This window comes from Coregonus clupeaformis, chromosome 6, assembly GCF_020615455.1.
Source record: "Coregonus clupeaformis isolate EN_2021a chromosome 6, ASM2061545v1, whole genome shotgun sequence".
In the NCBI taxonomy this organism is placed as follows: Eukaryota; Metazoa; Chordata; class Actinopteri; order Salmoniformes; family Salmonidae; genus Coregonus; species Coregonus clupeaformis.
The window spans coordinates 44,835,264-44,852,969 of record NC_059197.1 but is presented as its reverse complement, the minus strand read 5'-3'; the positions used below and the strand labels follow the sequence as shown (position 1 = coordinate 44,852,969).

Sequence of the window (17,706 nt, the reverse complement as noted above, 5' to 3'; positions counted from 1 at the left end):
TGTGTGTGGTGTGTGTGAGCAGAAGCCTATAAACCTGTGTCAGCTAGAGGCAACCTCCTCAGAAGGCAGGGCTGTAATTAACAGACTTAGTTAACATTCTGCTTTCTGCTTTTTCTGGGATACTATTTATAGAACACTTCTGGAAGACAGATGAAATAAACATCAAATATAAAACTACTTGGTCTGCATCCCAAATGGCACCCTATCCCCTATATAGTGCACTACTCTTGACCAGAGCGCTATGGGCCCTAGTCAAAAGAAGTACACTAGGGAATAGGGTGCTATTTGGGATTGCTCATTGGTTTGTGAGGGGAGGGTTGGGAGATGCAGTTCAGTAACGTGTCACAGATTAACCTTGAAAGGAAAATAAACTCATTTTTTCTCTCTTTCATTTTTAACATGTCAGATACGTTCACTTCCTCTGTTCTGTAAATGGTCGTGAGGTGCTTAGCTGAGGAAATGCAGGATTCACAACATAACAGTATTTTTTTGATCTATACTCTTTATAATCATATGAAAAATAGATCCACATTGTTGAATCAACACATACAGTAAGTCTCACCAGCTGTAATACAACTACTGTAAACTTCTGACCCACTGAAATTGTGATACAGTGAATTATAAGTGAAATAATCTGGGCAGTGTGGAGTGACATGAGTCTGGTCCCATCTGACGGGCTTCTGGACTTACTGACGGGCCGCCCCAAGGTGGTAAGGGTAGGTAACAACATCTGCCACGCTGATCCTCAACATGGGAGCCCCTCAGGGGTGCGTGCTCAGTCCCCTCCTAATTGATTACCGACCCGTAGCGCTCACGTCTGTAGCCATGAAGTGCTTTGAAAGGCTGGTCATGGCTCACATCAACACCATTATCCCAGAAACCCTAGACCCACTCCAATTTGCATACCGCCCCAACAGATCCACAGATGATGCAATCTCTATTGCACTCCACACTGCCCTTTCCCACCTGGACAAGAGGAACTCCTACAGTTGAAGTCGGAAGTTTACATACACTTAGGTTGGAGTCATTAAAACTCATTTTTCAACCACTCCAGACATTTCTTGTTAACAAACTATAGATTTGGCAAGTCGGTTAGGACATCTACTTTGTGCATGACACAAGTAATTTTTCCAACAATTGTTTACAGACAGATTATTTCACTTATAATTCACTGTATTACATTTTCAGTGGGTCAGAAGTTTACAAACACTAAGTTGACTGTGCCTTTAAACAGCTTGGAAGACTCCAGAAAATGATGTCAAGGCTTTAGAAGCTTCTGATAGGCTAATTGACATCATTTGAGTCAATTGGAGGTGTACCTGTGGATGTATTTCAATGCCTACCTTCAAAATCAGTGCCTCTTTGCTTGACATCATGGGAAAATCAAAAGAAATCAGCCAAGACCTCAGAAAAAAAATTGTAGACCTCCACAAGTCTGGTTCATCCTTGGGAGCAATTTCCAAACGCCTGAAAGTACCATGTTCATCTGTACAAACAATAGTATGCAAGTATAAACACCATGGGACTAAGCAGCCGTCATACTGCTCAGGAAGGAGATGCGTTCTGTCTCCTAGAGAAAAGTGCAAATCAATCCCAGAACAACAGCAAGGGACCTTTGTTTCCTGGAGGAAACAGGTACAAAAGTATCTATATCCACAGCAAAACGAGTCCTATATCGACATAACCTTAAAGGCCGCTCAGCAATGAAGAAGCCACTGCTCCAAAACCGCCAGACTACGGTTTGCAACTGCACATGGGGACAAAGATCGTACTTTTTGGAGAAATGTCCTCTGGTATGATGAAACAAAAGTAGAACTGTTTGGCCATAATGACCATCGTTATGTTTGGAGGGAAAAGGGGAACGCTTGCAAGCCGAAGAACACCATCCCAACCGTGAAGCACGGGGGTGGCAGCATCATGCTGTGGGGGTGCTTTGCTGCAGGAGGGACTGGTGCACTTCACAAAATAGATGGCATCATGAGGAAGGAAAATTATGTGGATATATTGAAGCAACATCTCAAGACATCAGTCAGGAAGTTAAAGCTTGGTCGCAAATGGGTCTTCCAAATGGACAATGACCCCAAGCATACTTCCAAAGTTGTGGCAAAATGGCTTAAGGACAACCAAGTCAAGGTATTGGAGTGGCCATCACAAAGCCCTGACTTCAGTCCTATAAAACATTTGTGGGCAGAACTGAAAAAGTGTGTGCGAGCAAGGAGGCCTACAAACCTGACTCAGTTACACCAGCTCTGTCAGGAGGAATGGGCCAAAATTCACCCAACTTATTGTGGGAAGCTTGTGGAAGGCTACCCAAAACGTTTGACCCAAGTTACACAATTTAAAGGCAATGCTACCAAATACTAATTGAGTGAATGTAAACTTCTGACCCACTGGGAATGTGATGAAAGAAATAAAAGCTGAAATAAATCATTCTCTCTACTATTATTCTGAGATTTCACATTCTTAAAATAAAGTGGTGATCCGAACTGACCTAAGACAGGGAATTTTAAATGTCAGGAATTGTGAAAAACTTAGTTTAAATGTATTTGGCTAAGGTGTATGTAAACTTCCGACTTCAACTGTAAGTATATTTAAAACGAAATACTTTTAGACTTTTACTCAAGTAGTATTTTACTGGCTGACTTTCATTTTTACTTGAGTAACTTTCTATTAAGGAATCTATACTTTTACTCAAGTAGGACAATTGTGTACTTTTTCCACCACTGTGTATCTGTGACCAACAGATGCATATCTGTATTCCCAGTCATGTGAAATCCATAGATTAGGGCCTAATGAATTTATTTAAATTGACTGATTTCCTTATATGAACTGTAACTCATTAAAATCTTAGAAATTGTTGCATGTTGCGTTTGTTTTTGTTCAGTATACATTTGCCATCACACAGGACCACCTGCACAGACCAATCACGGGCTAGCAGGCTATGAGGAAGCTTGCACCCTCATGCCATAGACATTAAAGGAAAAATTCACCCAAAACCACTAATTCCTTTAATTTAGTGTTAAATAACATATATGTGAGAACAATATTTTTTGTGAACAAATGTTTTATTTTGGCATTATAATAAGGTTGGTAGCAACATGGAAAATCATTGTGGAAATCTGTTGCAGCTCAAGTGGACTACAACATCCACAATGCAATGCTCTCTCTATGTGCTGTCTAAACACAATAATACCAAAGACAATGTCACCATGTAAAGTATCTATTTAGCTGTAAAATCGCCTAAACGAACTGCACAATCAATCTAGGAGTCTACAGTCTCACCATGTTCAACCTGAAGATCGACGTGCCTCACAGAGTGGAGTCTGACATTCGCATGGGCACATATACAGTCGTGGTTAAACGTTTTGAGAATGACACAAGTATTGGTCTTCACAAAGTTCGCTGCTTCAGTGCTATGAGATATTTTTGTCAGATGTTACTATGGTATACTGAAGTATAATTACAAGCATTCCATAAGTGTCAAAGGCTTTTATTGACAATTACATTAAGTTTATGCAAAGAGTCAATATTTGCAGTGTTGACCCTTCTTTTTCAAGACCTCTGCAATCCGCCCTGGAATGCTGTCAATTAACTTCTGGGCCACATCCTGACTGATGGCAGCCCATTCTTGCATAATCAATGATTGGAGTTTGTCAGAATTTGTGGGTTTTTGTTTGTCCACCCGCCTCTTGAGGATTGACCACAAGTTCTCAATGGGATTAAGGTCTGGGGAGTTTCCTGGCCATGGACCCATAATTTCGATATTTTGTTCCCCGAGCCACTTAGTTATCACTTTTGCCTTATGGCAAGGTGCTCCATCATGCTGGAAAAGGCATTGGTCGTCACCAAACTGTTCTTGGATGGTTGGGAGAAGTTGCTCTCGGAGGATGTGTTGGTACCATTCTTTATTCATGGCTGTGTTCTTATGCAAAATTGTGAGTCAGCCCACTCCCTTGGCCGAGAAGCATCCCCACACATGAATGGTCTCAGGATGCTTTACTGTTGGCATGACACAGGGCTGATGGTAGCGCTCACCTTGTCTTCTCCGGACAAGGTGTTTTCCGGATGCCACAAAGAATCGGAAAGGGGATTCATCAGAGAAAATGACTTTACCCCAGTCCTCAGCAGTCCAATCCCTGTACAGAATATCAGTCTGTCCCTGATGTTTTTCCTGGAGAGAAGTGGCTTCTTTGCTGCCCTTCTTGACACCAGGCCAACCTCAAAAAGTATTTGCCTCACTGTGCGTGCAGATGCACTCACACCTGCCTGCTGCCATTCCTGAGCAAGCTCTGCACTGGTGGTGCCCCGATCCCGCAGCTGAATCAACTTTAGGAGACGGTCCTGGCGCTTGCTGGACTTTCTTGGGCGCCCTGACAATTTCTTCACAACAATTGAAACTCTCTCCTTGAAGTTCTTGATGATCCGATAAATGGTTGATTTAGGTGCAATCTTACTAGCAGCAATATCCTTGCCTGTGAAGCCCTTGTTGTGCAAAGCAATGATGACGGCACTTGTTTCCTTGCAGGTAACCATGGTTAACAGAGGAAGAACAATGATTTCAAGCACCACCCTTCTTTTAAAGCTTCCAGTCTGTTATTCTAACTCAATCAGCATGACAGAGTGATCTCCAGCCTTGTCCTCGTCAACACTCTCACCTGTGTTAAGGAGAGAATCACTGACATGATGGCAGCTGGTCCTTTTGTGGCAGGGCTGAAATGCAGTGGAAATGTTTTTGGGGGATTAAGTTCATTTTCATGGCAAAGAGGGATTTTGCAATTAATTGCAATTCATCTGATCACTCTTCATGACATTCTGGAGTATATGCAAATTACCATCATCAAAACTGAGGCGGCAGACTTTGTGAAAATTAGTATTTGTGTCATTCTCAAAACTTTTGACCACGACTGTACTTTTGAGGAGATGGGAAACGTTGCCCATGCCACGTCAATGGGCCGCGCGGTGCATGATGGGCTATTATGGGACAAGGAGAGCTCTCCTTCAAAGAGGGAATCGGAGTCAATTGGGCGGTAGCTCAAAAAGCCAACATTAGCATGAATTTCGTCAACAGTACAATATTACAAATATTTTCCAAGACATGAGATCATTTACTTGCTATATGTAATACTGTATAGCTTTGGAATCGTGACATTAAGTACTTTCGAGGAAAATAGGCATGTTTCTCGACTCATACCCTGACTTTGAGAAGGTTGAGAAGATTGCGTGACGATTATTTTAGCAACCGTGTGACGCCGCATAACAACGTGAAGACGATTGGTCGACAGTCTGCTGGGTGGGGCGTTATACGTTCCTCAATTCAATACCCAATGGGATTCCATCTGCTCCTTTCTCTGGGCCCATTCAAAAATATGGCACGCTTGAAATTCTAATACTTTCGGCTTTATGAGCCATCAGCAGTTTTCTATTGGAATACGTAGATGACGTCAGCGCTATCGCTATTTACTGGTTTTAATGTCTGTTATCAACGCATAATGTAATAATTATAACATTATGCGCAAAAACGCTATCACGTTATGCGTTCAGTATATTTCTTAATTATTGGCCATTTATTACATTATAAATATAACATGTATTACATTAGCAGCGTTTACATTATTGGCAGTTAGTTAATACATTATCAGTTGCTACAAACTTATGAAACTTTTCACACGCACTTTAACAATTCAACAGCACACCTGCACTTGCATCGTTGCGAGGCACTTGCATTGTTCTGACACTTATGTCCACTAGGGGTCAGCACGGTACGTTTAGTATTTTCTCTGGCTGCTTGTTAATGTTCTGCAGCAGGATCCCCACCGAAGAGATGTGATTCTACTGGACTGTAGCACAGTTTAGACAAGTGTCATTGTTTGAAAAGATTGGCACAAACCCATTTAATTCCTGAATTTATAAAAAAATATGAACATGGTGATTGCATAAATTAGACAGTGCACTTACATGTCTTTCATTGTAAAATGTCAGCATAAAATAACTTGCTTTTTCAGGGCATTAGGCCAAAATACATTATATAAACAAAAATAATATACAAAATATAAACTGCCATTGTGGAACATAACGATCATATACTTAGCTGAACATTTAAATATGACATTTCTATAAATAACTCATCCTTTGAACCATTTCTGACATTTACATTTACGTCATTTAGCAGACACTCTTATCCAGAGCGACTTACATTGACCCTGGTTAGACATTTTCTAAATGCCACACAATAGACCTTAGTGAAATCCTTAATGATGAAACTGCCACGTCCGTTTGGGATATTACAACAACCAAGTTACTGCAAGCAAACACTATTTTTCCCCTTAGACATCATTGCACGCACAACCAAATTGAGGAATTCCTTCATATTAACTCCAGCGGTTATAACCTGATATTGACCTACTGGTAAGCACCATGACATTTCACAGCCAGTAACTCAGGTTAAGTTAATATTTGTATTTCCTAATGGCTGAAGCTAGCTGTAAGCTAGTGGCACAGCTCAATATGTAGCCTAATTATGCATACTGGTTAGGCAAGGTAGGCTACTACTACAGAACATACTGACCAATACAATGCAGTATTATTGTAGTTCAGTTGTACTTTTGTGATATTGAAGGATGTGAGAATGTGTTCAATATTAACCCTCGACTTACTGGAGTAAGACCAGTGAAAGGGATTTCTTCACAGAAGACATTTCCCCTCAGGTTAGTGGTTATTTCACATTTAGAAATGGTCATCTACCTTCCCTTCAATAGATGCCTGAGGCATGTAATGGTCTTCCAAAATTCCAACTGTTTGAGTCAATCCTACCCACTAATTAATTTATTGGACATCAGTCTGAACTGATTTGCTATTAGGAACATCTTACAATATAATCTCTTTATATAGCTAGGCATAAGGAATATTACATTTAACATTCAAAACACCACTACTAAAAAAAGTAGGCTAGTCTCTCATTCAGCTTTTTCTTTTTTTGTATAAAAACAGCACATTTCAGTCATTAAACCGTGTGATCAGCTGGACAGAGTAAATACTAAATTTCAATGTATTGTTCTCTTTAGAATGTCATAATTTCCTCAAAGTTCTGGTGATCAAGACTCTACCAGTATTTCCATGATGTGCTCCAGCTCATTCAGGTCCCTGAAGCTCTGGTTGAGGGAGAAGGGAGAGGGTGAAGTGGACGGAACGGAGGACAGAGGGGGTAAGTACTTAAGCAGCTCGTCACTGGCTGCAGAAGAGAGTGCTCGGACCCCCATCTCCCTGTCAAACACAGACGTGTCAATGTCATGGAAAAGTTCATCCAGTTTCACATCCTGCAGGTAGCTGGAACGCATGACCTCCTCCACACTACCAAAAGCCACCCCCTCTGAGGTTCTAGACCCCTCAGGGCGCCACTCAGAGCTCCAGTGCCCCGTGGGGGCCTGTTTGAGCCCCAGGTCTCCAGGTAGGTTCTCAATGGACATGAAAGGTGTCCTCTGAGGTGCCTGAGGCCCTGGCCCTCCATCAACAGTCAAGTCTAGTTCTTTCAGGATGGAGGAGACAGCAGCTGACAGGGAGAAGTCACTCTCTGAGGACATCCAGACCTCCTCCATATCCTCGACACCTGAGGCACTGTTTACAACACCTAGACCAGACTCCCTGCGGTTGCAGGGGTTAGATGGGACCATGGATGGCACTGGTCCTGCCAGGTTAACTAACCCATATGGAGGCTTGTTTTCTAAGAGTATCTGCTGCAAGGTGTTGGCTATCAACACGGAGCGGCGCAAACTAGGCTCCACCAGCTCCTGCCCGTGGTGGTACTTGTGGAGGGAGATGGCCAGCACTGACTGCCGCTGGCTCTCCCAAGTGGCGCTACGCATGCCCCCCACGACATCATCATGGAGTTTGCGCTTCTGTCCCTTGGATATCATCATTCCCCTCGACCAAACGTAGTTAGCTAGAGAGGGAGAACACAAAACTTGATAAGAATCTTTAGAGATCACATCACGTAACATGGTAAGTTGACTGCAGTTGTGGGAGTATAATTAACTAGTAATATAGCTATGTCCCGGTGATAGATATTACATAACATTGGCTAGTAAATACATGTCTAGATAGCTTGTACAGTGGCTAGCTAACTCACTTAGCTAAGTAGCTAGCTAATAGCGTTCTCTCCACTTCATACTTTGTCGCAATTTGGCAAAACAACAAACCTGTCGAGCGCAACTGTTCGTCTGTTTCCAGTTATCTTTTCAATATACTAAAGTAAAGAATGCTGTTAGGTCCAAATATATTTATTTGGATAGCTCGCCAGCTCGGTACAAAATCCACCGGCAAACTAAAACCTAAACTCGTTCCCGCCCGAGATTTAAGTTTCACCAGAGAGGAAGAGGCGAAGCGAGAGGTTTCACTCTCGCCAAAATCTGAGCAAACAGATTTCTTCAACAATTCTTCATTAGTTCTTGATTTTCTCGAAATCTAAAAACATAACATAGATTCGAGCCAATGTCTTAAGTAGTTGAACATGTTATTACTCCAACCTCGTGACAAACTGAAACGTTTTCATTTTCGTCATAAACAACTTTATATCGAAGAAGTGCCTGTGATTTGACGACCTGCACATGCGCATCGGCGCGAGACGATCGTTAGACCCGATAACGTGGTTCTACGCATGAGTTTTAGCTAGCCAACGTCGCCTACAATGGTGCGTTGGTAAATTGCCTCCAGTGTTGCAGAGTGCGCTCTGGATCGTTCGTAAATTCAGAGCGTTGCAATCTTTGGGTTCTTTCGTAAATTCACTTTGGCTATCAGTGCACTCTCGTCTGAGTGTGCCAGAGCGCAGAATAACTGATGAATTTACGAATGCGCTACATCCGTTAAATATGACCGGTGTCAGTAAATGTCAGTAAAAAATAATAATTAAATTGTTGCCAGCAGCACAACATGAAAACAGCCTAACCACCTCTGATAGGGTGAGTAAAATGGTCAGAGTGAGGTGTTTTTCTGCAACTTGAACCAGTTAGCTTGGTTGCTTGACTGCGGTTGTGAGGGCAGAATGCTCGGACCAACCTACTCCTCAGGCTCCGAGAGCGAAACGCTCTAATTTTATTAACGGGCAATCTGACAACACTCTGAATTTACAAATGCCCAGAGACAACCCTACTCCTGGGCCAGAGCGTCCAGTGTGCATTCTGAACGCTCCGAGAGCCAAACGCTCTGAATTTAAGAACAGACAATATGACAACACTCTGAATTTACGAACGCCCAGAGTGCACTCTGGCACTTCAGAGGGAATTTACGAACACGCCCTCAGACGAGAGTGTTCTGAAATCGGAGTAGATAGCCAGAATGAATTTTACGAACACACCCCAAGTGTGATCGGCGATTTCTATTGGAGAAGCAGTTGTAGCTTACCTTCATTCTGTACTGTCTTTGCCCTGCGTGCTGCAGGGAGTAAGCAGCGAGTTACATGAGTGCATTACGTCACTAGGGTAGCCTACATAAGAAGAAAATATATATATATATTTAAGGCAAATTATTAATGCATGTGAATCAATAACATTTCTCAAATAATACTCAATGAAAATATGTCCTGTATTTCAATTAAATAAATAAAAACACGAGTTTATGATAAGCAAGCAACTTTCTTTGGGTTTACAGTAGGCTAGGCTATTTTGACAAAGCCAGCTATGGACTGTCACGAGCTACATTGCTCAACAAGTTACTGAATGTTTTGCGTACCCATGCTACTGTGATATTAGGCTACGCAAGTCATTGCATGCCTACCTGTTTGTCTCTATATTCAAGCAGAAAGCTTCCAATATGTTTGTCTCAATCGCCAAATTAGAAATTCAAACTTGCAGTAGATAAAGGAAATGTCGTCTACAGTGTTGACAGTGGTTGCTTGACTGCCATTGTTTCTATATTCAAGCAGAAAGCTTCCAATATGTTTGTCTCAATCGCCAAATTAGAAATTCAAACTTGCAGTAGATAAAGGAAATGTAATCTACAGTGTTGACAGCGGTGGGATAGTCCCAGCAGTCTCTAAGCTTTTGTTTGAAGTATTCACATAGGGGTTAGTGTATGTGACACTTCTAGAGATCGGGAATAGTGACCCTGTATGTGAGTGTATGACTGCCTCTGCCAAGAAACCTTTGAGACCTTCATGGCACAGGTCAGGTGCTAGTTCACCTATAACCACAGTTATTGGTTCAAATGCCATTTCAGCTGTTCACCCTCAATAGCTACATAGTGCCAACAAATACCTCTGATAAACATTGTTGACATGTTTTTCTAGAGAGAGTGACACAAAGACTGGCACCTCAAAACTGTTGTATTGGAAAACTCTTTATTTCAAAAGCTAGCTATAAAATGATGACATCATATATTCTTAGGAATATATACAGTATCTCACAAAAGTGAGTACACCCCTCACATTTTTGTAAATATTTGAGTATATCTTTTCATGTGACAACACTGAGGAAATGGCACTTTGCTACAATGTAAAGTAGTGAGTGTACAGCTTGTATAACAGTGTAAATTTGCTGTCCCCTCAAAATAACTCAACAAACAGCCATTCATGTCTAAACCGCTGGCAACAAAAGTGAGTACACCCCTAAGTGAAAATGTCAAAATTGGGCCCAATTAGCCATTTTCCCTCCCCGGTGTCATGTGACTCGTTAGTGTTACAAGGTCTCAGGTGTGAATGGGGAGCAGGTGTGTTAAATTTGGTGTCATCGCTCTCACACTCCCTCATACTGGTCACTGGAAGTTCAACATGGCACCTCATGGCAAAGAACTCTCTGAGGATCTGAAAAAAATAATTGTTGCTCTACATAAAGATGGCCTGGGCTATAAGAAGATTGCCAAGACCCTGAAACTGAGCTGCAGCACGGTGGCCAAGACCATACAGCGGTTTAACACTCAGAACAGGCCTCGCCATGGTCGACCAAAGAAGTTGAGTGCATGTGCTCAGCGTCATATCCAGAGGTTGTCTTTGGGAAATAGACTGAGTGTTGCCAGCATTGCTGCAGAAGTTGAAGGGGTGGGGGGTCAGCCTGTCAGTGTTCAGACCATACGCAGCACACTGCATCAAATTGGTCTGCATGGCTGTCGTCCCAGAAGGAAGCCTCTTCTAAAGATGATGCACAAGAAAGCCCGCAAACAGTTTGCTGAAGACAAGCAGACTAAGGACATAGATTACTGGAACCATGTCCTGTGGTCTGATGAGACCAAGATAAACTTATTTGGTTCAGATGGTGTCAAGCGTGTGTGGCGGCAACCAGGTGAGGAGTACAAAGAGAAGTGTGTCTTGCCTACAGTCTGTAACTCAATTGGTAGAGCATGGCGCTTGTAACGCCAGGGTAGTGGGTTCGATCCCCGGGACCACCCATATGTAAAAATGTATGCACACATGACTGTAAGTCGCTTTGGATAAAAGCGTCTGCTAAATGGCATATTATTATTATTATTATGGTGGTGGGAGTGTCATGGTCTGGGGCTGCATGAGTGATGCCGGCACTGGGGAGCTACAGTTCATTGAGGGAACCATGAATGCCAACATGTACTGTGACATACTGAAGCAGAGCATGATCCCCTCCCTTCGGAGACTGGGCCGCTGGGCAGTATTCCAACATGATAACGACCCCAAACACACCTCCAAGACGACCACTGCCTTGCTAAAGAAGCTGAGGGTAAAGGTGATGGACTGGCCAAGCATGTCTCTAGACCTAAACCCTATTGAGCATCTGTGGGGCATCCTCAAACGGAAGGTGGAGGAGTGCAAGGTCTCTAACATCCACCAGCTCCGTGATGTCGTCATGGAGGAGTGGAAGAGGACTCCAGTGGCAACCTGTGAAGCTCTGGTGAACTCCATGCCCAAGAGGGTTAAGGCAGTGCTGGAAAATGATGGTAGCCACACAAAATATTGACACTTTGGGCCCAATTTGGACATTTTCACTTAGGGGTGTACTCACTTTTGTTGCCAGCGGTTTAGACATTAATGGCTGTGTGAGTTATTTTGAGGGGACAGCAAATTTACACTGTTATACAAGCTGTACACTCACTACTTTACATTGTAGTAAAGTGTCATTTCTTCAGTGTTGTCACATGAAAAGATATACTCAAATATTTTTAAAAATGTGAGGGGTGTACTCACTTTTGTGAGATACTGTACATTTGTAGTCTACATTGGTTGGCACAGCACAGATCAGGATACAAGTAGGCCTAGGCTATCAATAACATAAGCCTAATTGATGACTCACTTTGCACTCATACATACTCAGTCAACATTAAATTGCTGTTGGGTTAAAGTAAAAATAAAGTAAAATAGATATTTGAACGATATTGGCTATGTAGCAAATTAAAAAGTCTGCCCAAAGTATGAGACCCACACACAACTACAAAGATGATTAACATATTACGTTTTTCATACATTATAATATCCATTGTCAAGATAGTGAAAATAATTACAAAACATTAGCAAAAGCCAAAGCTGCCATTTCTTTCACGCAAGAAAGATTGGCTTGTAGAAATACGATCTAAGTTGCTGTGTCTGATAGGCCAGCTGTCATAACTGCTTTATGGAAAGAGGAGGGCTCTGTCTTGTTAGGGTTAACTGTACTCCCCACAAATCCCAACTGCCTTCCTGTCCCAGTCAGAGATGGACAAGCACTTGACGAAGAAGTGTCCCAGGTCATATTTGGAAATGACACGCCCTTTCAGCATGTTCTCTGTCACTGTGTACTTCTCAGTCAAAGGTAAGGTATCTGTTGGGAATAGCAGTGCATTTATATTTAGCAGTGCAATATAAGGCACCTAATATTATTAGATATTCAGAAAATGTTTACTCAATATGTTTATAATGTTTAATATCAGTTGAATAAAAAGCATGAGCTGGAGCACACCCAGAGAAAATCACTCTGTGTGGAGGTGCTGACCAACGGCGAATAAACTGTAAGCTATTAAAATAAATAGAGTCGCACACTCTATATATAAACTCCCAGTAATTTATTGGGTAAAACACCAACGTTTCGGCACAGGGAGTTTATATATATATATATAGAGAGAGTGTGCAACTCTCTTTATTTATTTTAATATCAGTTGAATAACACTAATCCATCCAGTACATACCCACTGGGCACACACTTTGAATCAACGTTGTTTCCATATAATTTCAATAAAATTACATTGAACCAACGTGGAACGCGGCAGGTAGCTTAATGGTTAAGAGCGTTGTGCCAGTAACCGAAAGGTCGCTGGTTCTAATCCCCGAGCCGACTAGGTGAAACATCTGTTGATGTGCCCTTGAGCAAGGCACTTAACCCTAATTGCTCCTGTAAGTCGCTCTGGATAAGAGCGTCTGCTAAATGACTAAAAAATATTTTTTATTAAAAAGACACAAACAAAGAAAGTAAAATAGACCCAGTGGGCAGTGTATGAGGAAGGATGATAGGCCTATCATGTCATTACTGAAACCACTTACAGTATGTGACTATGGTAGTACAGTATTACATTTCTACTGATTCAGGAATTGAGGAAGGGCGATGACTAACCGTCGATATGAGGGGGCATGACAGCCACGAAGTCCAGCCCTGACTCCTTCAGCATCATGTACATCCTATCATGGTCCTCTGTGACCGGCAGGAGCCTGGGTGGCACTTTAGACCGGTCCCATAGGAGGAAGGCTGTGAAGCAGAGAGGGGGACAATATAAGGATATGGTTTCTTTATGGTCATTTGTTGGAAAGATGCTGTGACCCTGACTGTCCAAGATTCCTCTGTACCTGACATGCAGCCAACTACTTTGCGGATCCCCCGAGCTTTCATGGCGTCTAGGATGTTTCTGGTTCCTTCTGACATCATTGTTGTGGGACCTGTGGATTGCAACTGAAACATGAACATACTGACCATTATCCTGGCCTAAGCATTAAAAGGTGTAGGCCTACTTCAGCAACCCCTAGTGCAGTTAGTTACTGCAACTCACCCTGAACATTATTACAAAACATATTTTACCTCAGAGCAGAAAACATGTTTTAATGAGACTCCTGAACACTTCCATTTGATTTGCACTTCGAGATTGATTTCAGCTTGTATAACGTATCTGTTATAACTTGGTTTTATTCACACAACTGCACATATCTTTTTACTAACTAAAAATTTAGATCCTCAAAAAATTATACAGCTGCACCATCGAGAGCATCCTGACTGGTTGCATCACCGCCTGGTATGGCAACTGCTTGGCCTCCGACCGCAAGGCACTACAGAGGGTAGTGCGTACGGCCCAGTACATCACTGGGGCCAAGCTTCCTGCCATCCAGGACCTCTATACCAGGCGGAATCAGAGGAAGGCCCTCAAAATTGTCAAAGACTCCAGCCACCCTAGTCATAGACTGTTCTCTCTGCTACCGCACGGCAAGCAGTACCGGAGTGCCAAGTCTAGGTCCAAAAGACTTCTCAACAGCTTCTACCCCCAAGCCATAAGACTCCTGAACAGCTAATCATGGCTACCCGGACTATTTGCACTGCCCCCCCACCCCATCCTTTTATGCTGCTGCTACTCTGTTAATTATTTATGCATAGTCACTTTAACTCTACCCACATGTACACATTACTTCAACTACCTCAACTAGCCGGTGCCCCCGCACATTGACTCTGCACCGGTACCCCCCTGTATATATAGCCTCCCTACTGTTATTTTATTTTACTTCTGCTCTTTTTTTCTCAAAACTTTTTTTGTTAAAAATAAATGCACTGTTGGTTAAGGGCTGTAAGTAAGCATTTCACTGTAATGTCTGCACCTGTTGTATTCGGCGCATGTGGCCAATAAAATTTGATTTGATTTGATTTGAAATTCTTATAGCCTACTAATGAAAGATTGCCTAAACTTACGGAGATCACTCCTGGTGCCCAGAATGATGATAACAGCATCCTGACCATGCATGGTCTTCTTCACATCCTCCTTATTGAGGACATCTCCCACCACCACCCTGCAGGCTTTGTGTTCTGCAGGCAGCCTGACAGGGTCCCTCACCAGCACTGTCACATTGTAACCTGTGGACAATGATGAACAAAGAAGCATTATGAATTTATTGACTCATCTTATCATCTCCCACTAATCCAGAGGGATTTGAGTCTGATGGGAATATGAAGATGAGAGGAATATGTAATGTAGGCAATAGGTTCGTTTTTTATGAATGGATCTCAATTCTAGGGTATGGCCGTGGGTCGAATTGATGAGGCCATCCCAGTGTTCTGGATAAGCAGACAGCGGATTTTATCGCGTATCTGCTGTGCACTGCAATGCACTCATCACAATCATGAGTCAGCAGAACCCTATAACGACTTGCATGACTCAACACAACACTTTTGTCTCGTGATCTCAGAGCAAGGAAACGAAAACGCTTGTGAATCAATTAATCCAAATGATATATGCTTCTTTTAGCACGTTTGCCACATGTGATTGAGTGTGTATTTTATAAATTGACAACTGGGTTACATTATTAGGCTATTATTTTGAAACGACGTAATTAATAGCATAGAACAGATCAGATTGGAATATAATATAAAATAACACAATATAGAATGAAATAATAGAATATATATATATATATTTTTCCCCCAGAGGAAGGCTGTGGCAAATAGCCCAGATGACCATTGATACTTCCAATTACATTAGCATAGCATATGCTAATGACAGATGTCTGCTGTCCAATAGCATTGCATAGGAAATCAGATGAATAACGTTCAGCATAGTTTAGGAACAAGGCAGAACACTCAGATCACTTTTGGACTTGGCTACACAGCAAACGCTATATAAGGGATTGTGGAAATAACCTATCATCTCCTACAATAATTAATACATTATGTAATTTAGAAACGTTGCTTACCCGCTGCAACAGCCAGCGGTAAGGTCACCAGTCCGGTCATTCCCGTGGCCCCAAATATTGCAATATTCTTGATCGATTCTGACATAATAACAGATTGCGAAACTATCACTGGTCACAGAAGAATGTTACAATTTCTTGCTTCGTTGATCGCGTGCAACAATGTATCCGAAAACATACATTCAGAATGAACCTCTTTGACACTTTGGGAAATGCCCCTTTTAGATCAACAAAAAAGACACACTTCCGCAACAAACTCCTCCCAGCCCTATCAATTAAAGGAAAACGCACACAGTCACAACAGGGCCATAATTGTGCAGGAGTCCTGCTTTTTGTGTGAATTTCAACACTTTATTGTCAGTTGATCTATCCAGATCAGCCATGGCGCATTGTTGATTTTCATGGCAAGATATATTCCTTTTAGCGAATTTCAACTAATGTATTCTGTTTATCTCTGTCTGGAAATCCAAAGATCTGAAATGATGGCATTTCCAAAAAATCTGTCAAAAGACCAAATTGCAGGCCTAGTCCTAGCTACCTCTTGCCGAATCACCTTCATTGTACTTCAACCTCCTCCACCTCGCGACATCCATCCGGGTTATGGCACCAATGTGACTGACTGGGATTCGAACCGTCTCCTGTGTTCCACATGTGGTAGCCCACTGACCTAAAGTCTGCAGGCATTAGTTCGGGGAGGTGCTATTGTAACGGAGTTAAGAACGTGCAGTAAGCTCACTCCACAGCTAGCTTGAAATGTCGCCGATGAAGTTATCCAATTGGTACCTTTAGTTTAGCTCAAAGGGTTGGTATGTTGTCAAGGAGGGCGGTCATGTGTGTTGGGAAGCAGAGGATAATTCGTTCGAGCCTGGTATGGGGACAGGGACAGTGGAGGATGCTAAACTGTTAGCAGCACACTGACGTCCGTTTCACTATCACACATCTTCAGGTCTCTGGCAAGGTTATGTGAATGTGGTTCACACGCTCGTCAGACTCATGGCGATTCAGTTGCTGGGGGAAGAGATGGTTCAGAGATCCACCTCCGTTACATAACATAGGCCCACTTTTCCTTAATAGATTCATGCCATAAGATGCTCCCTGTATGAAAGGCTCTTCATTAGGTGACATTAATATAATTTATAGATGAGGAGAGAACAATTACTGTAGGTTGAAGTAGATTAATTTTGATGTCACTTCAGGTACAAAGCTTTTATTTAGTTATCCATAGATGTTTCTGGGTGGGTGTGCTTTAAAAAAATGTATATTGTTTTTTAATTCAGGTTTTTCAGGGGGGGCTGCAGCACCCTCAGCCCTCCTACTTCCCGTGGCTATGTAGTTATCAACTGTTTATTATCAGTTTATAAACCAGTAATACAATGACTTTATGTGGTGCACTTTTAATAATATGCCTACTTGCCAATAATTCCACTTCCCAGTATGACATGAATTAACTTCCAATAGTTGCAAACTACATGTTCTCAAATGAAATATGTCCACGGGGAATGGAAGGGGACATCAAACACATTCAAACAATTTCACAGAGATAGGAAAATAATTCTAGTGCATCTCTATTTCTATCTGTAAACCCTAGACACCATTTAAATCGAGGGTAAAGTACCCCCCCACCTCTCTCTCTCTCTCTCTCTCTCTCTCTCTCTCTCTCTCTCTCTCTCTCTCTCTCTCTCTCTCTCTCTCTCTCTCTCTCTCTCTCTCTCTCTCTCTCTCTCTCTCTCTCTCTCTCTCTCTCTCTCTCTCTCTCTCTCTCTCTGCCTCTCTCTCGCTATACGGAGGTGGGTTCCTGCGCGCACTAATGCCGAATTCTCTCTAGCAGTATCAAGAGTGGAGGG

General features: G+C 42.3%; 2 protein-coding genes across 2 annotated transcripts; both read right to left on the bottom strand.

Annotated features, from left to right (window-relative positions):
• Positions 1-5,863: 5,863 nt before the first annotated feature.
• LOC121568256 (SERTA domain-containing protein 3-like) lies at positions 5,864-8,663 on the bottom strand. The gene is made up of 2 exons (XM_041878813.2): positions 8,193-8,663; positions 5,864-7,936 (listed from the first exon to the last, which is right to left on the bottom strand). Exon 2 carries the CDS (start codon positions 7,911-7,913, stop codon positions 7,092-7,094), a length of 822 nt encoding a protein of 273 aa, XP_041734747.2. The 5' UTR covers positions 7,914-7,936; positions 8,193-8,663; the 3' UTR covers positions 5,864-7,091.
• A 3,420-nt stretch (positions 8,664-12,083) lies between these two features.
• On the bottom strand, positions 12,084-16,096 carry LOC121568255 (flavin reductase (NADPH)). Its single transcript, XM_041878812.1, has 5 exons — positions 15,866-16,096; positions 14,868-15,029; positions 13,763-13,852; positions 13,533-13,664; positions 12,084-12,746 (listed from the first exon to the last, which is right to left on the bottom strand). Exons 1-5 carry the CDS (start codon positions 15,948-15,950, stop codon positions 12,592-12,594), a joined length of 624 nt encoding a protein of 207 aa, XP_041734746.1. The 5' UTR covers positions 15,951-16,096; the 3' UTR covers positions 12,084-12,591.
• Between the last annotated feature and the right edge of the window lie 1,610 nt (positions 16,097-17,706).

Coding starts and splice junctions, on each gene's coding strand:
- LOC121568255 (XM_041878812.1), bottom strand. CDS start 15,950: ATGTCAGAATCGATCAAGAATATTGCAATATTTGGGGCCACGGGAATG. Junction 13,853..14,867: donor GGGCACCAGGAGTGATCTCC/GTAAGTTTAGGC, acceptor TGCAATCCACAG/GTCCCACAACAATGATGTCA. Junction 12,747..13,532: donor CATGCCCCCTCATATCGACG/GTTAGTCATCGC, acceptor TATTCCCAACAG/ATACCTTACCTTTGACTGAG.
- LOC121568256 (XM_041878813.2), bottom strand. CDS start 7,913: ATGATGATATCCAAGGGACAGAAGCGCAAACTCCATGATGATGTCGTG.